Below are 27,665 nucleotides of genomic sequence, written 5' to 3' on the forward strand. Positions count from 1 at the left end.
TCTTTTCGAAACTCTTCATGGCCTCACCCTACAGAATATAGGGCTACAGTACAGAACAGTACAGAATATAGGGCGAATGGAAGGACTCTTGGTTGTGTTGACGAGCAGAGAGATCTCGGGGTACATGTGCATAGATCCCTGAATGTTGGCACCCAGGTTGATAAGGTTGTTAAGAAGGTGTACGGCGTGTTAGCTTTTATTGGTAGAGGGATTGAATTTTGGAGCCGTGAGGTCATGTTGCAACTGTACAAAACTGTGGTGCGGCCGCACTTGGAGAATTGTGTACAGTTCTGGTTGCCGCATTATAAGAAGGATGTGGAGGCATTGGAAAGGGTGCAGAGGAGATTTACCAGGATGTTGCCTGGTATGGTGGGAAGGTCTTATGAGGAAAGGCTGAGGGACTTGAGGTTATTTTCGTTAGAGAGAAGAAGGTTAAGAGGTGACCTAATTGAGGCATACAAGATGATCAGAGGGTTAGATAGGGTGGACAGTGAAAGCCTTTTTCCTCGGATGGTGATGGCTAACACGAGGGGACGTCGCTGTAAATTAAGGGGTGGTAATTATAGGACGGATGTCAGAGGTAGGTTCTTTACTCAGAGGGTAGTAAGGGCGTGGAATGCCCTGCCTGCAGCACTTATGGACTCGCCAACTTTAAGGGTGATCAAATGGTCTGTGGATAGGCATATGGATAACATTGGAATAGTTTAGGTTAGAGGGTCATTAGATTGGTTCCACTGGTCGGTGCAACATCAAGGGCCAAAGGGGCCTGTACTGCGCTGTAATGTTCTATGTTCTATGTTCCCTTTGTCTGTAAACTCCTCAAGCTTCACAACCCTTTGAGATGTCCGAATTCATCTAATCTGGGCCTATTCAGCATTCCTGATTTCCATCATTCAATAACTGGTCAACATGCCTTCAGCTGCCTGCATCCAAAGACCCTCCTTAAATCTCACCACTTCCACTTCCCTTTCCTCTCCAGCCCTACCTCTTTGCTCAAGTTTTTCAGAATCTGCACTAATGTCATCTGATGAGGCAGAGCATCAGTCTGGTCTTGTGTAGCACCTGGGGATGTTTTCTTGCATCAAAGGCGCTATATAAACGCAAGTTGTTTATGTATCATATTTCAGTTCTCATCAGTTATGTTAGCGCCCCAATGTCTTTGCGCACACTAACAGACCTTTAGAGCAGTTCCAATGTTTTTCCTTTCAGATTTGAACATTGACAACAATAGATAAGATAGAAGCATGCACATTGTTTCCACTGGCAGGTGAAACTAGAATTAGGGGGCATGGCTTCAAAATAAAGGGTGACAGATTTAGGACTGAGTTGAAGAGGAACTTCTTCACACAAAGGGTTGTGAACCAGTGAAGCAGTTGAGGCTACCTCATTGCATGTTTTTAAGGCAAGGGCAGATAAATTTTAGAACAGTAAAGGAATTAAGGGTTATGGTGAATGGGTGGGTTAAGTGGAGCTGAGTCCATGAAAAGATCAGCCATGATCTTATTGAATGGCAGAGCAGGCTCGAGGCACCAGATGGCCTACTCCTGCTCCTAGTTCTTATGTTCTTATTCAGAATTTTTATTCACTTACTTGGGCTTTTCCAGGGGTTCCGGTTCCTTCCGACCAAGGCCAACAGGACTTTTTTCTGCTTCTTCTACAGTCAGCAAGTGCATCTCAGCCTCTACTTTACCCTGTCATAAACAAGAATAAAAATTCACTAATTTGTGAATAAGTGGGGGTCAATGGGTGCTATTCGGATTGGCAGTTGGTGACTAGTGGAGTGCCCCAGGGGTCGGTGCTGGGGCCTCAGCTATTTACCATTTATATAGATGATCTGGAGGAGGGAACCGAGTGTATGGTGTCGAAATTTGCTGATGACACCAAGATTGGTGGAACAGCAAATTGTGCGGAGGGTGTGGAGAGTCTGCAGAAGGATCTAGATAGGCTGGGCGAATGGGACAGGAACTGGCAAGTGGAATTTAATGTTGGCAAGTGTGAAGTTGTCCACTTTGGTAGGAATAATGGTAGGAAGGACTATTACTTACATGGCGAAAAACTGCAGCATGCTACGGTGCAGAGGGACCTCGGGGTCCTTGTGCATGAGTCGCAAAAACCCAGCTTGCAGGTGCAGCAGGTGGTCAGGAAGGCGAATGGGATGCTGGCCTTCATAGCGAGGGGGATTGAATATAAAAGTAGGGAGGTCTTGCTGCAGCTGTATAGGGCACAGGTGAGGCTGCAGCTGGAGTACTGTGTGCAGTTTTGGGCGCCGCACTTATGTAAGGATATTTTGGCCTTGGAGGGAGTGCAGAGGAGGTTTACTAGGCTGATACCAGAGCTGAGGGGGTTGAACTATGAGGAGAGGCTGAATAAACTAGGCTTGTACTCGTTAGAGTTTAGAAGAATGAGGGGAGATCTCATTGAGACATATAAGATGATGAATGGGATGGATAGGATAGAGGTGGAGAGGCTCTTCCCGATCAGAAAGGACAGTAGAACTAGAGGGCACAGCCTCAAGATAAAGGGGGGGTGGTTTAGAACGGAGTTGAGGAGGAACTTCTTCACTCAAAGGGTGGTGAATCTCTGGAATTCTCGCCCGTTGAAGTGGTGGAGGCTGCCTCGCTAAATATATTTAAGATGCAGATTGATAGGTTTTTGATAGGCAAGGGGATTAAGGGTTATGGGGAGAGGGCGGGAAAGTGGAACTGATACATGACAGATCAGCCATGATCTTATTGAATGGCGGGGCAGGCTCGAAGGGTTAGATGGCCTACTCCTGCTCCTATTTCTTATGTTCTTATGTTTTAATCTCCTTACCTTCTCCGCCTCATCTCCCCACAATACTCTGCATCTAGCTGCCACTGTTTGAGGAGAAACTATAAGGTACAATGTGAGGGAGATTCTATTCTATCTGCACAGTGCAATGGCACTAGATGTGGATAGTTAGCACCCAATTTTAACATCTCCTGGAGAAGTGCAGAACTTCAGTCTTACAGCATCTATCTGGTCAGGAGATGGGATTGATCTCACAATGTCCTGACTCAGAACCAAAAATGTTCCCCATAGAGGCAGGAAACTTGAAAGAGCATTAAAAACTTGGGGGATGAAAGTCTGTCTCTTAAAGAAATTACATAACTTCTCTAATATCTTTTCTGTTTTGACAAGGAAAACAACACAGTGTCTGGAGAAAACAGTTATAGGCCAGAATTCTATGGGTCCCCAGGGATTGGATGGCAGATGGGGCCATAAAATTGGGCTCAGTGCCTACTGCCTAGGTCTTATGTCTCTACTGTGATTTCGCCTGTGGTGGGTGAGGTATTGGGCAGTTTGCTTGCCCAAAGGCCAAGTGAAGCTCATAAATGGTCAATTAATGACGAGGCCTCTGTCCCAATATGAAATCTGATGGGCTGGCAGCCAGGCAAGGAGAGTTTAAAGATTCTATCCACTCAAATTCCCCTCTTCATTGTCCTGCCCATTCTACCCACATATCCCCCCACCTCTCTCACCAGGGTCTACCAGTGTCACATAGGCAACAGAATCACAGAATACTACAATGCAGAAGAGACCTATCAGTCCACTGAATTTGCACTGATGCTTGAAAGGCCCTGACCTGCCCACCTAACCACACTTGCCAGCATTTGGCCCATAGCCTTGGATGTTGCGGCATGCCAAGTGCTCATCCAGATACTTTTTAAAGGATGTGAGGCATCCTGCTTTCATCATCCTCCCAGACAGCACATTCCAGACTGTCACCACCCTCTGGGTAAAAATGTTTTTCCTCAAATCTCCCCTAAGCCTGGGAACTACAGGCCAGTGAGCCTAACGTCTGGAGTGGGTAAGTTGTTGGAGGGTATTCTGAGAAACAGAATCTTATTGATTTAGAGATGCAAGGACTGATTAGAGACAGTCAGTGTTGCTTTGTGAGTGGAAAATCATGTCTCACAAATTTGATTGAATTTGAAGGGGTAACCAAGAAGGTAGATGAGGACAGTGCAGTTGACATTGTCTACATGGATCTTAGCAAGACCTTTGACCAGGTATTGCATGATAGGTGTTGCAAAAGGTTAAATCTCACAGGATCCAGGGTAAGGTAGCCAATTGGACACAAAATTGACATGATGACAGAAGACAGAGGGTAGTTGTAGAAAGTTGTTTTCCAAATTGGAGGCCTGTGACCAGTAATGTCCCTCAAGGATCAGTATTGGGTCCTTGTTATTTGTTATTTATATTAACGATTTGGATGAGAATTTAGGAGGCATGGTTAGTAAATTTGCAGATGACACCAGGATTGGTGGCATAGTGGATAGTGAAGAAGGTTATCTAGGATTGAAACAGGACGCATGGACAAACACGCCAAGGTCCTTTGTTTTTCGGAACTTTTCAGTGTCAGATCTTTCAGAGTATTCTTCCTTGTTAAATTACTCCTTCCAAACTGATCATCTCACACCTTTTAGGGTTAAATTCCATCTGCCACTTATCTGCAATTTGACCATCTCATCTACATCTTCCTGTAACCCAAGACACCCAACCTCACTGTTAATCACCCAGCCAATCTTTGTGTCATGGGCAAACTTACTAATCCTACTCCCATGTAATCATCTGTGTCATTTATATAAATGACAAACAGTAGAGGGCTCAGCACGGATCCCTGTGGTACGCCACTGGTCACTGGCCTCCAGTCACTGAAAGAAATCCCACAACACCAGTTTAAAGTCCAAACAGGTTTAGTTGTAGTAAAAGTCGCAAGCTTTCGGGACAGCCTGTCCATGACCTCTGACTTATCACCTTCCCCCTTCAGAATGCCCTGCAGCTGTTTAATGATATCCCAGACCCTAGCACCAAGGAGGCAATACACCACCCTGGAGTTACATTGACAGCCACAGTGGCACCTATCTGTACTCCTGACTATGGAATCCCCTATTACTATTGCTCTGCCTCGCTTTTCTTATTTTTTCTTATTTCTTATGTTACAGTTTGCAGAGGGACATAGATAAGCTGCAGAGCTGTGCCAAAAGGTGGCAGATGGAGTTTAATACAGAAAAGTGTGAGGTGATTCACTTTGGTAAGAATAACAGGAGTACAGAATATAGGGCTAATGGAAGGACTCTTTGTAGTGTTGACGAGCAGAGAGATCTCGGGGTACATGTGCATAGCTCCCTGAAAGTTGGCACCCAGGTTGATAAGGTTGTTAAGAAGGTGTACGATGTGTTAGCTTTTATTGGTAGAGGGATTGAATTTCAGAGCCGTGAGATCATGTTACAACTGTACAAAACTCTGGTGTGGTCGCACTTGGAGTATTGTGTACAGTTCTGGTCGCCGCATTATAAGAAAGATGTGGAGGCATTGGAAAGGGTGCAGAGGAGGTTTACCAGGATGTTGCCTGGTATGGTGGGAAGGTCTTATGAGGAAAGGCTGAGGAACTTGAGGTTGTTTTCCTTAGAGAGAAGAAGGTTACGAGGTGACCTGATTGAGGCATACAAGATGATCAGAGGATTAGATAGGGTGGACAGTGAGAGCCTTTTTCCTCGGATGGTGATGGCTAACACGAGGGGACATAGCTTTAAATTAAGGGGTGGTAATTATAGGACGGATGTCAGAGGTAGGTTCTTTACTCAGAGGGTAGTAAAGACGTGGAATGCCCTGCCTGCAGCAGTTGTGGACTCGCCAACTTTAAGGGCGTTCAAATGGTCATTGGATAGGCATATAGAACATAGAACATAGAACACTACAGCACAAACAGGCCCTTCGGCCCACGAGTTGCGCCGATCACATCAACTCCTATCTATAACCCCCAATCCCATAAAACCCCATATACTCATCCAGAAGTCTTTTAAAAGACCCCAGCGAGTTCGCCTCCACCACCACTGATGGCAGCCGATTCCATTCACTCACCACCCTCTGAGTGAAAAACTTAGCCCTAACATCACTTCTGTACTTTCCTCCCCGCACCTTAAACCTGTGTCCTCTCGTAGCGACCATTTCAACCCAGGGAAATAGCCTCTGAGAATCCACCCTATCTATTCCTCTCAACATTTTATAAACCTCTATCAGGTCGCCTCTCAACCTACGTCTCTCCAGGGAAAAGAGACCCAGTTCCCTCAACCTAACTTCATAAGGCATGCCTCCCAGTCCAGGCAACATCCTTGTAAATCTCCTCTGTACCCTTTCAATAGCTTCTACGTCTTTCCTATAGTGAGGCGACCAGAACTGCGCACAGTACTCCAAATGAGGCCTGACAAGGGTCTTATAAAGTTGCAGCATTACCTCCCGACTCCTAAACTCAATCCCTCGATTTATAAAGGCCAGTACACCATACGCCTTCTTGACCACATCTTCCACCTGCGAGGCCGACTTAAGAGTCCTGTGGACCCGGACCCCAAGATCCTTCTGCTCCTCAACACTACTAAGACTCCTGCCCTTGATAGTGTACTCATTCATCCCGTTGGTTCTGCCAAAATGGACGACTACGCATTTATCCGCGTTGAAGTCCATCTGCCACTTCTCCGCCCAGTCCTGCATCCTATTTATGTCCTGCTGCAACTTTTGCCATCCTTCCAGACCATCTACAACACCACCGACCTTCGTGTCATCAGCGAACTTACTTACCCATCCCTCCACTTCCTCATCCAGGTCATTTATGAAAATGACAAACAGCAAGGGTCCCAGAACAGATCCCTGGGGCACTCCACTGGTGACTGACCTCCATGCAGAAAAAGACCCATCCACAACCACTCTCTGCCTTCTGCAGGCAAGCCAGTTCTTGATCCACAAGGCCAAAGGCCCTCGGATCCCATGCCCTCTCACCTTCTCAAGAAGTCTTGCATGGGGGACCTTATCAAACGCCTTGCTGAAGTCCATGTACACCACGTCCACGGCACTTCCTTCGTCAATGTGTTCAGTCACATTATTGAAGAACTCAACAAGGCTCGTAAGGCACGACCTGCCCTTGACAAATCCATGCTGACTATTCCTGATCATGTCAAACCTCTCCAAATGGTCATAAATCTTGTCCCTCAGAAGCCTTTCCATCAGCTTACCAACCACTGAGGTCAGACTCACCGGTCGGTAATTTCCCGGGCTATCTCTGTTCCCATTCTTGAAAATAGGGACTACATCCGCAATCCTCCAATCTTCCGGAACCTCTCCCGTCTCCATTGACGACGCAAAGATCATCGCCAGGGGCTCTGCAATCACTTCCCTCGCCTCCCACAGTATCCTGGGGTATATCCCATCTGGTCCTGGCGACTTATCAATCTTGATAGAATTCAAAAGTTCTAATACATCCTCCACCTTAATATCCACAAACTCAATCTTTTCCATCTGCTGCAAATCCGTGGCAAAATCTCCCAGATCAGCTTCCACCGTGAATACTGAGGCAAAGTACTCATTGAGCACCTCTGCCATCTCTTCTGGTTCCACACAGACCTTACCCCCTTCACCTTTTATAGGTCCTATCCCTTCTCTTCTCATCCTTTTACCTTTCACATATTTATAAAAGGCCTTGGGATTCTCCTTAATCTTACCCACCAAGGTCTTCTCATGACCCCTTCTGGCTCTCCTAATTTCCCTTTTAAGCTCCTTTCTACAGTCCTTATACTCCTCAAGATCCTTAACCTCTCCGAGTTCCCTGAACCTTTTGTACACCTTCCCTTTCCTCCTGACTAGGTTCAACACAGCCTTCGTGCACCATGGTTCCCTCGACCTACCAAAACCCCCTTGTCTCATCGGAACGTTGTCACGCATAGCTCCAGACAAACATTCCTTGAATATCCGCCACCTTCCTTCAGTACTTTTCCCTAAGAACGCCTCCTTCCAGTTTATTTGTCCAAGTAACTTCCTGACTTCTTCGTATCTCCCCTTACTCCAGACAAACACCTTCCTAGCCTGCCTGATCCTATCTCGTTCCAATGCAATTGTGAAGGAGATAGAATTATGGTCACCATTCCCAAGATGCTCCCCTACCGAGAGATCCATCACCTGCCCTGGTTCATTCGCCAGTACCAGGTCAAGTACAGCCTCTCCCCTTGTAGGCTTATCCACATACTGTGTCAGGAAACCTTCCTGAACACACCTAACAAACTCCTCCCCATCCAAACCCCTTACCCTAGGGATATTCCAGTCGATGTTTGGGAAATTGAAGTCTCCCATCACGACAACTCTGTTATTAATACATTTCTCCAGAATCTGTTTCCCTATCTGCACTTCAACTTCCCTGTCACTATTGGGTGGCCTATAGAATACACCCAGCAAAGTTTTCGACCCTTTGCTGTTTGTAACTTCCACCCACAGAGACTCTGTAGATAGTCCCTCCACGGCATCCTCTTTCTCTGCAGCCATGACACTGTCCCTGATCAACAGTGCCACTCCACCACCTCTTCTGCCATCCTCCCTGTCCTTCCTGAAGCATCTGAAACCTGGCACCTGAAGTACCCAGTCCTGTCCCTGAGACATCCAAGTCTCCGTAATGGCCACCATGTCACATTCCCAAGCAGCAATCCACGCCCTAAGCTCATCTACCTTATTCACTACACTCCTTGCATTAAAATATATACACTTCAGCCCCTCAGTCTGGGCATTTCCCTTCTCCACCCCCTGTCTAACCTCCCCCCCATACTGCCTGCGGTCCTCCCCTACCTGGGAGCTAACCTCCTCCGTCCCAGTTTCCCCATCACAATTCCCTCCCCCCATCCTTTCTAGTTTAAAGTCCCCCCGGTAGCCTTAGCCAGTCTTCCCGCCAAGATATTAGTCCCCCTGGGATTTAAGTGCCACCCATCCTTACTGTACAGGTCCCACCTACCCCTAAAGAGGTCCCAGTGATCTAGGAACTGAAATCCCTGCCCTCTACACCAGTCCCTCAGCCACGCATTCAGCCTCCACCTCATTTCATTTCTTCCCTCATTCTCCCGTGGCACAGGCAGCAATCCTGAGATTACTACCTTCGCTTTTCTCTTCCTCAGCTGCCTACCCAGTTCTCTATAGTCCCTTTTCACGAGTGCCTCCCTCTTGCCTACGTCAGTAGTACCTATATGTACTACAACCTCCGGTTCCTCACCCTCCCCTTTCAGGATGTCTGGGACATGCCCAGAGACATCCCGAATCCCAGCCCCAGGGAGACAAACCACCATCCGCGACTCCCGCCTACGTCCACAAAAACGCCTGTCCGCGCCCCTCACTGTGGAGTCCCCTATTAACACTACCTTTCTGCTCTCTTTTTTGATTTTTCGACTCACTGGCTCAGCTCCAGAGACCTGGCCACCGCTTCCTCCCTCAGATGAGCTGTCCCCCGTAGTAGTACTCAGGCCAGAGTACTTATTTTGAAGGGGGACATCCACCGGTGTGCTCTCCATCACCCGTGGTTTCCCCTTCCTAATAGTTACCCAAGTGCCCTCATCCCGTTGCCCTGGTGTGGCTACTTGCTTATAGCTCCTTTCTATAACCTCCTCACTCTCCCAAATGAGCCGAAGGTCCTCGAGCTGCATTTGCAGCTCCTTAACCTGGTTTCGTAGGGCCTGCAGCTCCACACACCGAGCACAGGTGTGGATGTCTGGCAGACCAGGAGCCTCCAAGACCTCCCACATGTTGCACTGGCAACAACATACAGGTCTCACACCCATACTTGCCCCTTATAGCAACCCAGAGGAAAAAGTTAAAAAAAAACTTATAACTTACCTTATCTCTTTGGCCCTGTGAGCCAAAGCCCTGACAGCACACACAAAAACAAAAGCAGTCTTACCTGCTCTCAGTCAGAGCCCCTCTCTCTCTCTCTCTTTTTTAGGTTAGAGGAGGGGGGATGGCTGGGATACTCTACCTGTGTAGATATGGAATAGTTTAGGTTAGAGGGTCATTAGATTGGTTCCACTGGTCGGTGCAACATCGAGGGCCGAAGGGCCTGTACTGCACTGTAATTTTCTATGTTCTATGTGTTGGGCCTCTTACTATTTGTCATGTATATAAATGACTATGTGGGGGTTAGGATTACTAATCCTACCCCTCACATATTTATATAAATGATGAATAACAGGGGGCCCAAAACAGATTCCTGTGGTATGCCACTGGGCAATGGCTTCCAGTCACTACAGCAGCCTTCCGCCATCACCGACTGCCCCCACTTTACTAAATTACCCTGTATCCCAGGTGAATGTATCTTTTTTACAGGTGACACAAAGATTGGCCGGGTGGTTAACAGTGAGCCAAGTGTCTTGGGCTACAAGAAAATATAGATGGAATGGTCAAATAGAACATAGAACATAGAACACAACAGTGCAGAACAGGCCCTTCGGCCCACGATGTTGCGCCGACCAGTTACAAAACAATGACCCTCTAACCTAAACCAAACCCTTACCATCCATAAACCTATCCACGGATCTCTTAAACGCCCCCAAACTAGGCGCATTTACAACTGCAGCAGGCAGGGCATTCCAATCCCTCACCACCCTCTGGGTAAAGAACCTACCCCTGACATCCGTCCTATAACTACCACCCCTTAATTTAAAGCTATGCCCCCTCGTGCTAGCTTTCTCCATCCGAGGAAAAAGGCTATCACTGTCCACCCTATCTAAACCTCTAATCATCTTATATGTTTCAATAAGGTCCCCTCGTAGCTGCCTTCTTTCTAACGAAAACAACCTCAAATCCCTCAGTCTCTCCTCATAGGACCTCCCCTCCATACCAGGCAACATCCTGGTAAACCTCCTCTGCACCCTCTCCAAAGCCTCCACATCCTTCCTATAATGTGGGGACCAGAACTGTACACAATACTCCAAGTGCGGCCGCACCAGAGTTTTGTACAGTTGCAACATGACGCTGCGACTCCTAAATTCAATCCCCCTACCAATAAACGCCAAGACACCATATGCCTTCCTAACAACCCTATCTACTTGATTCCCAACTTTCAGGGATCTATGTACACATACACCTAGATCCCTCTGTTCATCCACACTATTCAAAGTCCTACCGTTAGCCCTATACTCTACACATCCGTTATTCCTGCCAAAGTGAATTACCTCACACTTTTCTGCATTAAACTCCAAATAGGCAGATAAGTGACAGATGGAATTTAATCCTGAAAAGTGTGAGGTGATACACTTTGGGAAGGAGTAATTTGACAAGAAAGTATTCAATGAACGGCAGTACACTAGGAAATTCTGTGGAACAAAGAGACTTTGGTGTGTTTGTCCACAGATCTCTGAAAACAGAAGGGCATGTTAGTAGGGTGGTGAAAAAGGCATATAGGACACTTGCCTTTATCAATCGAGGCATAGACTATAAAAGCAGAGAATTCATGTTGGAGTCATCTCGAACTTTGGTGAGGCCATAGCTGGACTACTGTGTGCAGTTTTGGTTGCCTCATAATCGGAAGGACATGATTATTCTAGAGGAGGCGCAGAGGAGATTTACCAGGATACTGCCTGGGACATTTAAGTTATAAAGAGAAGTCGCATTGGCTAACACTTCAATAGTGTCCAAATGAAAATTAACATTTACAATTTTCTTTCCCAGTTTTTCCCACCTGAAGGAACTGATCCAGACAGGGTTACAATTCCTCAGGGACAGATTCATACTGGTATGTCTTTTTCCATGAAATGAACATAGAACATAGAACACTACAACACAAACAGGCCCTTCGGCCCACAAGTTGCACCGATCACATCACCTACCAACCTACAGACCAACTATAACCCTCAATCTCATTAAACCCCATATACTCATCCAGAAGTCTTTTAAAAGACCCCAGCGAGTTCGCCTCCACCACCACTGACGGCAGCCGATTCCATTCACTCACCACCCTCTGAGTGAAAAACTTACCCCTAACATCACTTCTGAACCTCCCTCCCCGCACCTTAAATCTGTGTCCTCTCGTAGCGACCATTTCAAACCGGGGAAATAGCCTCTGAGAGTCCACCCTATCTATTCCTCTCAACATTTTGTAAACTTCTATCAGGTCACCTCTCAACCTTCGTCTCTCCAGGGAAAAGAGTCCCAGCTCCCTCAACCTAACTTCATAAGGCATGCCTCCCAGTCCAGGCAACATCCTTGTAAATCTCCTCTGCACCCTTTCAATAGCTTCTACGTCTTTCCTATAGTGAGGCGACCAGAACTGCGCACAGTACTCCAAATGAGGCCTGACAAGGGTCTTATAAAGTTCCAGCATTACCTCCCGACTCCTAAACTCAATCCCTCGATTAATGAAGGCCAGTACACCATACGCCTTCTTGACCACCTCCTCCACCTGCGAGGCCGATTTAAGAGTCCTGTGGACCCGGACCCCAAGATCCTTCTGCTCCTCAACACTACTCAGACTTCTGCCCTTGATAGTGTACTCGTTCATCCCGTTGGTTCTGCCAAAATGGACGACTACACATTTATCCGCGTTGAAGTCCATCTGCCACTTCTCCGCCCAGTCCTGCATCCTATCTATGTCCTGCTGCAACTTTTGCCATCCTTCCAGATCATCCACAACACCACCGACCTTCGTGTCATCAGCGAACTTACTTACCCATCCCTCCACTTCCTCATCCAGGTCATTTATGAAAATGACAAACAACAAGGGTCCCAGAACAGATCCTTGAGGCACTCCGCTGGTGACTGACCTCCATTCAGAAAAAGCCCCATCCACAACCACTCTCTGCCTTCTGCAGGCAGGCCAGTTCTGGATCCACAAGGCCAAAGGCCCTTGGATCCCATGCCCTCTCACCTTCTCAAGAAGTCTTGCATGGGGGACCTTATCAAACGCCTTGCTGAAGTCCATGTACACTACGTCCACGGCACTTCCTTCGTCAATGTGTTCAGTCACATTATCGAAGAACTCAACTAGGCTTGTAAGGCACGACCTGCCCTTGACAAATCCATGCTGACTATTCCTGATCATGTCAAACCTCTCCAAATGTTCGTAAATCTTGTCCCTCAGAAGCCTCTCCATCAGCTTACCAACCGCTGAGGTCAGACTCACCGGTCGGTAATTTCCCGGGCTATCTCTGTTCCCTTTCTTAAAAATAGGAACTACATCTGCAATCCTCCAATCCTCTGGAACCTCTCCCGTCTCCATTGACGACGCAAAGATCATCGCCAGGGGCTCTGCAATCTCTTCCCTCGCCTCCCACAGTATCCTGGGGTACATCCCATCTGGTCCCGGCGACTTATCTACCTTGATAGAATTCAAAAGTTCCAACACATCCTCCTCCTTAATATTCACGTACTCAATCCTTTCCATCTGCTGCAAATCCATAACAAAATCTCCCAGATCGGCTTCCACCGTGAATACTGAGGCGAAGTACTCGTTAAGCACCTCCGCCATTTCTTCTGGTTCCACACAAACCTTTCCCCCCTCACCTTTTATAGGTCCTATCCCTTCTCTTCTTATCCTTTTACCTTTCACATATTTATAGAAGGCCTTGGGATTCTCCTTAATCTTACCCGCCAAGGTCTTCTCATGACCCCTTCTGGCTCTCCTAATTTCCCTTTTAAGTTCCCTCCTACAGTCCTTATACTCCTCAAGATCTTTAACATCTCCTAATTCCCTGAACCTCTTATACACCTTCCTTTTCTTCCTGACTAGGTTCAACACATCCTTTGTGCACCACGGTTCCCTCGACCCACCAAAACCCCCTCGTCTCATCGGAACGTTGTCATTCAGAGCTCCAGACACACATTCCTTGAATATCTGCCACCTTCCTTCGGTTCTTTTCCCTAAGAACGCCTCCTTCCAGTTTATTTGTCCAAGTAACTTCCTGACTTCTTCGTATCTCCCCTTACCCCAGACAAACACCTTCCTAGCCTGCCTGATCCTATCTCGTTCCAACGCAATTGTGAAGGAGATAGAATTATGGTCACCATTTCCAAGATGCTCTCCTACCGAAAGATCCATCACCTGCCCTGGTTCATTCGCCAGCACCAGGTCAAGTACAGCCTCTCCCCTCGTAGGCTTGTCCACATACTGCGTCAGGAAACCCTCCTGAACACACCTAACAAACTCCTCCCCATCTATACCCCTGTGAATTGTGAGTATTGCTGAAAAAACACACTGGGGGCAATCTTACCAAAAAAAATTCAAAGTGCCGAACGAGTATGAAAACTGGAGAGAATTGCACCCATTTTTTGGGTGAGCTCCCAGATGCGATCTGATGGCACTTAGAAAAAATAAGATCCCAAATGTGATTCTTGCCAATAGGAGGAAGCAGACAAAATCTCTTGACTTGGGGTAGTCTGCTACTGACTACGAGAGAGCACTATTGCGCATGGACCCCGATCTCCCAGTGCACTGTTTAGATAGATTAGATAGTGCACTCAGAGGTAGTCAGTAATGACCTCCCCATCCCGGAGACTGTATCCCCAATCCCTGAACAACTGCCCGATGGGGCCTCCCCCCCACCAATTGCAGCCCCTGATCATGGCACCCCCAATCCCTCCAATTGCTGCTGCCAGCTCCCCCCAGTCGATTGCCACCTTGGCAAACCCCAATGCAAAGCAGGCAGCCCAGTGGAGCTCCCATGACCTGCCTCCCTTCAGGTCCTGTCCCCTCCAGGCCTCCCTTCGGCCCCACCCCTTGACACTGCCCAATAAGCACTTCCAGGAATTACCCTGATAATTATAGGCCAGTTATTCTTACTTCAGTGGTTGTAAGTTAATGGAAACGGTCCTGAGAGATAGGATTTATGACCATTTGGAAAGATAGAGCTGAATCCGGGATAGTCAGCATGGTTTCATGAGGGGTAAGTCTTGCCTGACAAATTTGATTGAATTCTTTGAGCAGGTAACTAAGTGTGTGGACAAAGGTAGAGTAGTTGATACCATATACATGGATTTTAATAACACATTTGATAAGGTTCCCCATGGTAGGCTCATGAAGAAGCTAAGGAAGTGTGGGATAGAAGGAAATTTGGCCAAATGAATAAGCAACTGGCTGTATCATAGAAAACAGAGGGTGGCGGTGGAAGGAAAATTTTTAGACTGGAGACTAGTTACCAGCGGTGTACCACAGGAGTCAGTACTGGGTCCTCTGCTATTTGTGATTTTTATCAATGACTTGGAAGAGGGGGCTGAAGGGTGGGTTAGTAAATTTGCTGATGACACCAAGATTGGTGGAGTAGTGGATGAGGTGGAGGGTTCTTGCAGGCTGCAAAGAGACATTGATAGGATGCAGAGCTGGGCTGAAAAGTGGCAGATGGAGTTTAACCCTGATAAGTGCGAGGTGATTCATTTTGGTAAGACAAACTTGAATGTGGATTACAGGGTCAACGGCAGGGTTCTGAGGAATGTGGAGGAACAGAGAGATTTTGGGGTTCATATCCACAGATCTCTGAAGGTTGTCACTCAAGTGGATAGAGCAGTGAAGAACATAAGGACATAAGAAATAGGAGCAGGAGTAGGCCATCTAGCCCTTCGAGCCTGCCCCGCCATTCAGTAAGATCATGGCTGATCTGAAGTGGATCAGTTCCACTTTCCCGCTTTCTCCCCATAACCCTTAATTCCCTTGTCAACAGAAACCTTTAGAAGGTTTATAGTGTGTTAGTGCTTATTAACAGGGGGTTTGAGTTTAAGAGCCGTGGGGTTATGCTGCAACTATACCGGACTTTGGTGAGACCACATTTGAAATATTGTGTTCAATTCTGGTCACCTCACTATAAGAAGGATGTGGAAGCATTGGAGAGAGTGCAGAGGAGATTTACCAGGATGCTGCCTGGTTTGGAGGGTAGGTCTTATGAGGAAAGGTTGAGAGAGCTGGGGCTTTTCTCTTTGGAGCAGAGGACGATGAGAGGCGACTTAAGATGATGAAAGGGATTGATAAAGTGAATGTGCAGAGACTATTTCCTCGGGTGGATGCAGCTGTTACTAGGGGACATAATTATAAGATTCATGGTGGGAGATATGGGAGGGGTGTCCGAGGTAGATTCTTCACTCAGAGAGCAGTTGGGGTGTGGAATGCACTGCCTGCTGTGATAGTGGAGTCGGACATTTTAGGAACTTTCAAGCAATTATTGGATAGGCACATGGAGCACATCAGAATTATAGGGAGTGGGATAACTTGATCTTGGGATTTGGCCTGTACTGTGCTGTAATGTTCTATGTTCTAAAAACTGGGGCTGCCCAAAGTGCACTATCTGCCCCTGCCCCCAGCCACCCAGAGGAACTGACAACATTATACTGAATGAGAAGAGAGCACTGACTGCTTGGCAAATACAATCTGATTGGTAGCACCACCGCCATGGAGAATGTACCAGTTGATAGTGACTGACAATTAACTTTCAAGCATTATTTGAAAATTTAAACCAAACTGTTTAGTCATGGCATTGCTCTGAAGAATGAACCAATGAATGGCTATCACTTATTTTTATCTGAAACCGGCACAATGTGTGTACATAGTCTCTCTCTCTGCAAAGAAAATGGCCCTGCTGCAGTCTCCAGCACGTGGAAATGGACTACACTGTGAGCTTGACTGACGATCTTAGATTGGTTGTCAGTGTAATTGTAAATGGTGCATTCTCCATGACAATGCCTCTATCAATCCGAGTCCACATGTTAACCAATCAGCTCTTTCTTTTCATACAGTGTAAAGTTGTTGTTTCCCCCTACATTGATATTCTTGCAAATGCCCTGATGAGTTCAAGATGAGTTCAGGTGGTCAGGAAGGCGAATGGGATGCTGGCCTTCATCACGAGGGGGATTGAATATAAAAATAGGGAGGTCTTGCTGCAGCTGTATAGGGCATTGGTAAGGCCGCAGCTGGAGTACTGTGTGCAGTTTTGGGCGCCGTACTTACGCAAGGATATTTTGGCCTTGGAGGGAGTGCAGAGGAGGTTTACTAGGCTGATGCCGGAGTTGAGGGGGTTGAGCTATGAGGAGAGGCTGAATAAATTAGGCTTGTACTCGTTAGAGTTTAGAAGAATGAGGGGAGATCTCATTGAGACGTATAAGATGATGAATGGGATGGATAGGATAGAGGTGGAGAGACTCTTCCCGCTCAGAAAGGATAGCAGGACTAGGGGGCACAGCCTCAAGATAAAGAGGGGGCGGTTTAGAACAGAGTTGAGGAGGAACTTCTTCACTCAAAGGGTGGTGAATCTCTGGAATTCTCTGCCCATTGAAGTGGTGGAGGCTGCCTTGCTAAATATTTTTAAGACGCGGGTTGATGGGTTTTTGATAAGAGAGGGGATTAAGGGTTATGGGGAGAGGGCGGGAATGTAGAACTGAGCCACGACAGATCAGCCATGATCTTATTGAATGGCGGGTCAGGCGCAAAGGGCTAGTTGGCCTACTCCTGCTCCTATTTCTTATGTTCTTATGTTCTAAGATGAAAAGCTTCGACAATACACATGTTTTGTATGACCAAATGACTATTTGAACTATTTGAATAATGTTGGGGTGCTCTTCCTAGTTTGGGTCCCAAAAGTAAAAAGACAGTTTTCTAACTGCGGGTGCCCACAGTTTCTGGTATCTCTCCCAGCTGAAGATGTCAGTAAGAGTCTCACCCTGAGTATGTAAGTATTGTTCGAGCTGTCAGTAAACTCAACATCCGCTATTTTTACTTTCTTCTTTTTCTTCTTTTTCTTCTTTTTCTTGCCTTCTTCTTCTTCTTCTTCTTCATCTTCTATTTCTTTAACTTTGATCAATGGCCACCATCCTTTTATCCGTTTGCTTCTAATGATGGAGGTGCGCGGACCTGCTTTCTCTTTTGCCATCTTGATGGTACATTGCTCGGCAGTTTTTGCCCCTCGGACCATGTCGTATAGTTTTAATTCAACAGAACCTGCAGCAGCAGAAAGGAATGACTAGCAAATTTCTGCAACTATTCACCTCTGACCACAGTTACATGAATGATTATTGATCCTGCTACATTCACACTTAACTGCCTAACATTAGCAAAATCAATAGACTGAGACACCAGTTTAGATTTGTGCATCCATTAGAATTTTCAAAAAATATTGAACTTTAGAAATCGAATATTTACGAATTGAATTCTGGTACTTGCTGTTCCAGCATCAATCCCAGCAATCATTTCAGGATCAGTGACAACTGGCAGCTGTAAGGCTATAAATTGATTTGACATCAAATTTTGACACGAAAGATATAATCCAACACAAATTTGGAGGAAGAGTAAAACAGTCCCACCCTCGAGCCTGCTCCACTATTCAGTAAAAGCTCAGCAGATCTGACTGTATCTTCAACTCCACAGGTGCACAGATGGGAAAGCTATAGAAGGATGTTTGCCAAAAGCAGGCAAATGAGACTAGTTCACATTGGAAACCTGGTTGGCATGATGAGTGGGCTGGTTTCTGTGCTGTATATGCCTATTGCTCTATGATTCCACATTCCATTGACCTCCCACACACTTACCATTGCATTAAAAATATTCAATGACCTGGAGGGTTCTCTCTGGGGAAGAGAGTTTCAAAGATTCATAACCTTTAGAGAAAAAATTCTTCTAATTTTCATCTTAAAAGGAACAGTGTCTACTTTTAAACAATATTCCAACACCTTCTTTGATGGGAAAAGCAAACTCAGTGCATTTTTTTTGTTGATATATTTAGATTGTATTTGCACAGCTTCTGTTTGAAACATCGAAACATAAACTGAAAGCAGCAGTAGGCCATTCTGCCCTTCAAGCCTGCTCCACCATTCATTTTCATCAAGAACAATGGGTGCGATACTGCCAAAAAGTGCTGAATTGGCAGGAAAACTGGTGTAAATCATGATTGTTTTTTTCAGTGGGAGTTCAGACTCGAATCTCCCACACTCTGTGCAGAGGTCACAATCATGAATATTATTAAAAGCTCGGGGGGCAGCGCCAATTCACGCCAGAGGCTGGCAGTTCCAGAACTCTGCGCATGAGCACTGGCCCCGAACTATCAGCCTGCACTTTACTGGCCAGCCCGGGACACTGTCAGTGTGCCCCTCCAGTGCCTCCCATGGCCTGATCGTGGCTCCCACGAGCATTCCCAGGCTAGCCTCGAACCCACCCCATCCAGGAGGACCCCGATCTCCAGGCACCCCCCGGCAGTGACAATAGCAACCCCCCCACCCCCCACCAGAATCCCCCTCCCATGGGAGGCAGGCCCCCACTGGTAGATACCTCAAACCCCCAGCAAACCCCATCCCACGGGAGACAAACTGCCCTCAGCTGACCACCCCTCCAACCTGTCTGATTGCTGCCCTCCCACAGCCCCAATCAATCCCAATGCAGAATGGCAGTCCCTGTAAGTCCCACCACAAGGCCCTGCCCCCTTGGCACTGCCTGATGTCCACTGGGCAGTGCCAAGGTGACTGTTGGGCATGGACACTTTGCCTCTTGGACAGTGCCAAGGGGCACAGGCTGGCACTGCCAGGGTGTCCATGCCCAGGGGGCACTACCCCCTGGTGTCCGGACCCTAGTTGCTCTCACTTCACTCCCCTGAAAGCAGGGAGCCAGTCATAAACCCCGCCAGAGTGAAATTCTCCTGGCGGGGGGATGCTATTGGGCCCGGAGACCTCAGTCCCGGGCCTGATAATCACATTCAAGAGACATTAAAAACAAATTAAAATCACTTACTTTCTGTTCCCGCCAGTTTCCCATGTGGTCCCAATCGTACCGGATGTCCGGCACTCAGAGATGCGTGCATTGGAAACATGTGCAGATCCCGTGAATCAGCCCACATGTGATTCTCCTGGCCTGCCATGCTAAAAAATTAGTGTGTCCGGATGGGAGAATCTCCCCCAATATCCCATCACCCTTTCCCCCTATATCCCTTCATCCCTTTAGCCCCAAGAGCTAATGTTTTCTTGAAATCACACAACGTTTTCACCTCATCTACTTTCTATGGATGAAGAAATTTTTCCTCACCTTAGTCCTAAAAGGTTTACCCCGTATCCTCAAACTATGACCCCTACTTCTGGAGTCCAACACTTTACTGATGATCAAGGGCAGACTGACAGTGCGGTAATTCGCTGGGTTAGATTTGTCATGTTTCTTGTACACAGGACATACCTGGGCAATTTTCCACATTGCCAGGTAGATGCCAGTGTCATAACAGTACGGGAGCAGCTTGGCTAGGGGTATGGCAAGCTCTGGAGCACAAGTCTTCATTACAATTGCTGTAATGTTGTCAGAGTCCATTGCCTTTGCAGTATCCAATGAAATGAATTAACTGACTATGTAGAATCATAGAAACCCTTCAGTGCAGAAAGAGGCCATTTGGCCCATCGAATCTGCACTCAACACATATGAAAGGATTTGAAGCTGAAATTACTCCTTCCCCACTGCCTTCTCTTAGAATCTGCATAAGAACATAAGAAATAGGAGCAGGAGTAGGCCATCTAGCCCCTCGAGCCTGCCCCGCCATTCAATAAGATCATGGCTGATCTGAAGTGGCTCAGTTCCACTTTCCCGCTTTCACCCCATAACCCTTAATTCCCTTGTCTGTCAAAAACCTATCTACCCGTGACTTAAATATATTTAGCGAGGTAGCCTCCACCACTTCAACGGGCAGAGAATTCCAGAGATTCACCACCCTTTGAGTGAAGAAGTTCCTCCTCAACTCCGTTCTAAACTGCCCCCCCTTTATCTTGAGGCTGTGCCCTCTAGCCCTGCTATCCTTTCTAAGCAGGAAGAATCTCTCTACCTCTACCCTATCCATCCCTTTCATTATCTTATACGTCTCTATAAGATCCCCCCTCATCCTTCTAAACTCCAACGAGTACAGACCCAGTCTATTTAGTCTCTCTTCATAGTCCAACCCCCTCATCTCCAGTATCAGCCTAGTGAACCTCCTCTGCACTCCCTCCAAGGCCAAAATATCCTTGCGCAAGTGCGGCGACCAAAACTGCACACAGTATTCCAGCTGTGGCCTCACCAGTGCCCTGTACAGTTGCAGCAAGACCTCCCTACTTTTATATTCAATCCCCCTCGTATAAAGGCCAGCATCCCATTTGCCTTCTTGATCACCTGCTGCACCTGCAGACTGGGTTTTAGCGGCTCATGCACAAGGACCCCCAGGTCCCTCTGCACCGTAGCATGCTGCAGCTTTTTGCCCTTTAAATAGTAATCCCTCCTACTATTATTTCTGCCAAAGTGGATAACCTCACACTTGCTAACATTATACTCCATCTGCCAGGTCCTCGCCCACTCGCTTAGCCTATCCAGATCCCTCTGCAGACTTTCCACACCCTCCGCATACTTTGCTTTTCCACTCATCTTCATGTCATCAGCAAATTTCGTCACCCTACACTCAGCCCCTTCCTCCAGATCATCTATATAAATGGTAAATAGCTGAGGCCCCAGCACTGATCCCTGTGGTACTCCACTAGTTACCAACCGCCAATCAGAATAGCACCCATTGATTCCAACTCTCTGCCTCCTATTAGACAACCAATCCTCTATCCATGCTAACACCTTACCCCCAACTCCATGCACCCTTCTGAAGGAACCTTTTGTGAGGCACCTTATCAAATGCCTTTTGAAAATCGAGAAACACCACATCCACTGGTACCCCTCTGTCTACCGCACTAGTCACATCCTCATAGAAATCCAATAAATTCATCAAACACGACTTCCCCTTAACGAATCCGTGCTGCGTCTGCTCTATCAAACCATTCCTTTCCAGGTGCCTCGCTATTTCTTCTTTGATGACGGATTCAAGCATTTTTCCAACTACAGACGTTAAACTAACCAGCCTATAATTCCCTGCCTTTTGTCTGCTACCTTTTTCAAACAGCGCGTAACATTGGCCGTTTTCCAATCTTCCAGCACTTCCCTGGAATCCAGCGAATTTTGGTAAATAATCACTAAGGCATCCATTATCACCTCTGCCATTTCTTTCAGAACCTTGGGATGCATTCCATCCGGTTCTGGGGACTTGTCCACCATCAGTCCCATTAGCCTATCAAGCACTACCTCCCTAGTGACAGTAATCGCATTCAGGCCCTCAACTCCTACCATCCTTCTATCTTTAATATCCAGCAAACTATTCGCGTCCTCCTCTGTGAAGACCGAGGCAAAAAACTTATTTAAGGCCTCCATCATTTCCTCATCTCCCACCACTAAATCCCCCCTCTCATCCTCTAAGGGTCCAACAATCACTCTAGCCAGCCTCTTCTTCTTTATATATTTGTGAAAACTCTTACTGTCCTTTTTTATATTTAGTGCTAGTTTAGCTTCATAGTCTATCCTTCCTTTCTTTATCAACTTCTTAGTCATTCTTTGTTGATTTTTAAACCTTCCCCAATCTTCTAATCGCCCACTACTTTTAGCCACTCTGAACGCATCAGCTTTTAATTTAATACTCTTTTATTTCCTTCGATAACCACGCTGGTTACCCCTTCTCCTACATTCTTTCTTTACCATCGGAATATATTTCTGCTGAGTACCGAAAAAGATCTCCTTAAAGATCCTCCACTGTTCCTCAGCTGTCCTACCAACCAATCTGCGCCCCCAATCTACATTTGCTAATTCCTCTCTCATCCTATCGTACTCCCCTCTGTTCAAACTGAGGACACAGGTTCGGGACCCTACTTTCTCATCCTCCATCTATATCAAAAACTCAACCATACAATGATCGCTCGTCCCAAGAGGATCCCTCACAATAAGATGCCTAATTCTTCCTGCACTGACTGTGGAAAACCCTCCTTACTGTTGCAATCAACTGCATTTCAAGGCAAGGTCATTACAAGCATACCTAAAATCTTGGATTTCTAAGGCCAATTGTCTATCTAAATAAGATTTCTATTTCATCCTGTCCCATGCCGTTTTCCAAAAGCTTTGAATTTTCCTCCTCTAAATATTACCAACTTCTCCTTTGAAAGTAATTAGGGATTCTGTCATTCCCGTTTTCGTGACGTGGAGATGCCGGCATTGGACTGGGATAGACACATCTCAGCTGACGAAGGAGCGGCCCTCCAAAAGCTCGTGCTACCAAATAAACCTGTTGGACTTTAACCTGGTGTTGTGAGATTTCTTACTGTGCCATTCCCATTTTCAAATACCTTGGATGTAAAATATAACCTTTCTTTTGATAGTCAGATCTCTGATATCATTTTCTGAAATCACTTTTTGCCCATACTCAGTGGTTTTGACATCTTTCAGAAGAGGAGGAAAAGCAAGGAGATAGAAGAATCCCTGCAGTGCAAAAAGAGGCTACTTCCTAAAACCCCACGTATTTACCCTGCTAATCTCCTGACACCAAGGGGCAATTTATCATGGCCAGTCAATCTAACCTGCACATCTTTGGAGATAATTAACAAGTTTGGAGCCAAACAGATTTCAAATTCTTACCAAGAAAGTCATTTGCAGAAATCAAATCATAATCCCAGAGTTGGAGCAGGAGAACAGCAGGCTGTCGAAACTCCGATTCCTCCAAGGAGAAAATAGACTCTTTCTTTTTATAAACAATCTCTTTCTCCGTTGGCAAGTAGTCAAAGCGAAAGACAAACCGCCAGTTGAAATTCCCCTCTCCAGTCAGAGAGTTAAAGTGAACGTCCGTCTCTTGCTTCTCATTTTCCAAACCCTTTAACCAGCTGTGAAGTTAAACCAAAGCACTTTATTTGGCAAATTCAACATCTCTGTTGATAGTATGCTCTGTATGGGAGGAGGGAAGGTTTCAGTGGGTGTTTGGAGGCCAGGCAGAGGGGCACAAAGTGAGGGTAACACCTTGGGGGAGCGGGATGGAGATGGGAAGGGGGGAGGAAAGTTGTGCTTTCCCATACTACTGGCTTGCTGCTGCCCATTATGGCAGGACAGATAGATTGAGGGCCAAAAGTGTTGAATAATTGGCCACCAAAGGCATTCAAAAGACCAAAAGCTGGGAAGGCTAATGGGTGTCTTACCCACCGACTGTATTTGGGTTTGGAGGTGGAGAGGAAGGTGATCGGCTAGCCACCCAACAGGTAAGGCTTTCAAAATAGCATTCTCCGCTGCCATCAGGTGGGATCTTACGAGCCTCAGGCAGGTGAGACGGTAAAATTCTGGCATATGTCTCTAAATCATGGCTTACAAGGGAGATTGAAGATAGTATTAGATCCAAGGAAGATGTATAAAAATTGGTCGGAAAAAAAATAGACCTGAGGATTGGGAGCAGTTTGGAATTCAGCAAAGAAGGACCAAGGGATTTTTCAATAAAGGACAAATAGAGGACGAGAGTAAGCTTGAGAGGAACATAAAAACTGACAGTAAAAGATTCCATAGATATCATATCCCTCCTATAATGTGGATTCGAGAACCTCACACAATACTTTAACTGTGGCCTAATCAATGTTATATACAATTCCAGAATAACTTCTCTGCTCTTAAATTATATTGTGTACTGATCTGACCACCACACTATAGGAAGGATGTGAACATACTGGAGGGGGCAAGAATGGTTCCAGAGACGAAAAACTTCAGTTATGAGGATGGATTGGAGAGGTTGGGACTGTTCTCCTTGGAGAGAAGAAGACTAAGAGGAGATTTGATTGAGATATTCAAAATCATGACAGGGCTGGACAGAGTAGACAGGGAGAAACGGTTCCTGCTGGTAGAAGGACTGAGAATGAGAAGGCACAGATTTAAAATGATTTGCAAAGGAAGCTAATATGATGTGGAAAATAACTTGTCACAGTAATTGGTTTGGGTCTGGAACGCACTGCCGGGAAGCGTAATGCAGGCAATTCAAGAAGGCATTAGATGATGGGGTGACATGGTGGTTAGCACTGCTGCCTCACAGTGCCAGCGAACCGGCTTTGATTTTCCGCTTGGTTCACTGTCTGTTTGGAGTTTGCACATTCTCCCCATGTCTGCGTGGGTTTCCTTCCACAGTCCAAAGATGTGCAGATTAGGATGATTAGGCATGCAAAATATCAGGGGAACTAATAGGGCAAATACATGGCACTACGGGGATAGGGCCTGGGTGGGATTGTTGTCAGTGCAGGCTCAATGAGCCGAATGGTCTCCTTCTGCGCTGTAGGAATTCTATGATTCTATTGTATTCTAATATTATTTGAATAAAAGCAATGTGCCAAGTACGGGGAAAAGGCAGGGAATGGCACTAAGTCACAATGCTCATTTTGAGAGCAGGTGCAGACATGATGGGCCAATTCTGTGATTCTGTGATGTGATAAACTAAGGAGAGAGGATATGGCAAGGGAGCAAAAAGGAAATGATAATCAGAATGCAGCAGAAAAGGAGAAGGGCAGACAAACAGAGTGACTGGGTAACAGATAGCTAGAAATTGTGAAAATAATAAGACAGGATCAAAGGCAAGTTATCTAAATATATGCAGCAGATCAACAGACGGTACAAATAGAAGTAATAAAGTCTGATCTAATTGCCATTTTAAAGTAATGGCTATAGTATGTCCAAGGCTGGGAACTGAATATTCAAGGTTATTTGCTGTTACTAGGGGGCATAACTATAAGGTTCATGATAAAACAAAGAACAAAAAACAAAGAACAACCCAGCACGGGAAACAGGCCCTTCGGCCCAACGAGCCCGTGCCGCCGCATCACCCTACACCTATTCTACCCTGCATGTCTACGAATGGAACCCCTAACTTAGCCAGATTCAGGGGAGAATAGTGTCAATTTGGTAAACTAATCAGCCTAAGAGCACATCTTTGGGGTGTGGGAGGAAACCGGAGCGCCCGGAGGAAACCCACGCAACCACAGGGAGAATGCACAAACTCCCACAGACACAGGCCCAAATCCATGTATCTGCACAGCCAGCAGTGATAGTCACCGAGCTGTTGCGGCGCCCGTCTACTGGTCCACGATCAAGCACACACACCGACACGAAGTACTAGGCCACTCCCGGAACCTCCAAGAGCAGCCCACGCACGACCCACTGTGTGCATGCCCCTCGTTTGACAACGAGGTGGACCTCCACCTGCGGAATAAAAAGACAAAAACGTTAACTTACAAGTCTGCATTTCCGGTGTCTCCCGAGGTTCTGACCTTATTTAATAATAGGAGATACAGGAGGGATGTCCGAGGTAGGTTCTTTACTCAGAGGGTGGTTGGTGTGTGGAATAGACTGCCTGCTGTGATAGTGGAGTCAGACACTTTAGGAACTTTCAAGTGGTTATTGGAAAGGCAAATGGAGCACTCCAGAATGATAGGGAGGGGATAGCTTGATCTTGGGATTGGACATAGCTCGGCACAACATTGAGGGCCGAAGGGCCTGTACAGTGCTGTAATGTTTGATGTTCTATGTTCCATTTGAAATTTAGGGAGGATAGGCAAAAAGGAAATGGAGGTGGGGTAGCATTGTTAATAAAAGGATGAGATCAGTACATTAGTAAGAGGGGATCTAAGATCAAAAGATCAAGATATGGAACCAGTGTAGGTGAAGGAAAGTAACAGCAAGAAGTCTCAAGCATTGGTAAGAATTGTTTATAGGGCACCAAACAATAATGCTAAAATAGTACACAGTATGAATCAGGAAATTATAGGTGTGTGTAACAGGGGAAATGTGGTTCATTACCCTTTGATGTAAATGTCACTGGATCGGTCTCCTGTCAGTGGATTCACATCATCAAGTGCCACATCATCTGTGTTCCAGATAATCACTCTGAGTTCATAACTAATAAACATATAAGGTAAATATTATCAGTCATTAATAATAAAAGATTAATAATAAAATTAATAATAAAATAATTAATAAAAGAATAATAATAAATTATCAAAACTTGACATCAATTGAAAACACTCCTCATTTATAAAGCTGCATTACAATATATTAGGAATTCCAATAAATGCATTTCCAGGTCCCGATGCAAACTGGTGCAAACGAGGCTGGAGAATGATAGCTTTTCCCAGGAAGAGATGATAGAACATAGAACATAGAACACTACAGCACAAACAGGCCCTTCGGCCCACGAGTTGCGCCGATCACATCAACTCCTATCTATAACCCCCAATCCCATAAAACCCCATATACTCATCCAGAAGTCTTTTAAAAGACCCCAGCGAGTTCGCCTCCACCACCACTGACGGCAGCCGATTCCATTCACTCACCACCCTCTGAGTGAAAAACTTAGCCCTAACATCACTTCTGTACTTGCCTCCCCGCACCTTAAATCTGTGTCCTCTCGTAGCGACCATTTCAACCCGGGGAAATAGCCTCTGAGAATCCACCCTATCTATTCCTCTCAACATTTTATAAACCTCTATCAGGTTGCCTCTCAACCTACGTCTCTCCAGGGAAAAGAGACCCAGTTCCCTCAACCTAACTTCATAAGGCATGCCTCCCAGTCCAGGCAACATCCTTGTAAATCTCCTCTGTACCCTTTCAATAGCTTCTACGTCTTTCCTATAGTGAGGCGACCAGAACTGCGCACAGTACTCCAAATGAGGCCTGACAAGGGTCTTATAAAGTTGCAGCATTACCTCCCGACTCCTAAACTCAATCCCTCGATTTATGAAGGCCAGTACACCATACGCCTTCTTGACCACATCTTCCACCTGCGAGGCCGACTTAAGAGTCCTGTGGACCCGGACCCCAAGATCCTTCTGCTCCTCAACACTACCAAGACTCCTGCCCTTGATAGTGTACTCATTCATCCCGTTGGTTCTGCCAAAATGGACGACTACACATTTATCCGCGTTGAAGTCCATCTGCCACTTCTCCGCCCAGTCCTGCATCCTATTTATGTCCTGCTGCAACTTTTGCCATCCTTCCAGACCATCCACAACACCACCGACCTTCGTGTCATCAGCGAACTTACTTACCC

The 27,665-nt window shown here is 46.3% G+C and overlaps 1 protein-coding gene across 1 annotated transcript in view; it reads right to left on the bottom strand.

Moving 5' to 3' along the window:
- fer1l4 (fer-1 like family member 4) overlaps positions 1–27,665 on the bottom strand; it is a 261,986-nt gene that overhangs the window by 11,191 nt on the left and 223,130 nt on the right. Inside the window, exons 41-44 of the mRNA XM_080204539.1 lie at positions 26,417–26,515; positions 23,237–23,478; positions 17,463–17,740; positions 1,591–1,691 (exon numbers count right to left, since the gene is read on the bottom strand). Coding sequence (XP_080060665.1) covers positions 1,591–1,691; positions 17,463–17,740; positions 23,237–23,478; positions 26,417–26,515 — 720 coding nt within the window. The remainder of the gene's footprint in view (positions 1–1,590; positions 1,692–17,462; positions 17,741–23,236; positions 23,479–26,416; positions 26,516–27,665) is intronic.

Source organism: Carcharhinus amblyrhynchos, chromosome 16 (genome assembly GCF_965287045.1).
Source record: "Carcharhinus amblyrhynchos chromosome 16, sCarAmb.v2.hapA, whole genome shotgun sequence".
Taxonomy (NCBI): domain Eukaryota; kingdom Metazoa; phylum Chordata; class Chondrichthyes; order Carcharhiniformes; family Carcharhinidae; genus Carcharhinus; species Carcharhinus amblyrhynchos.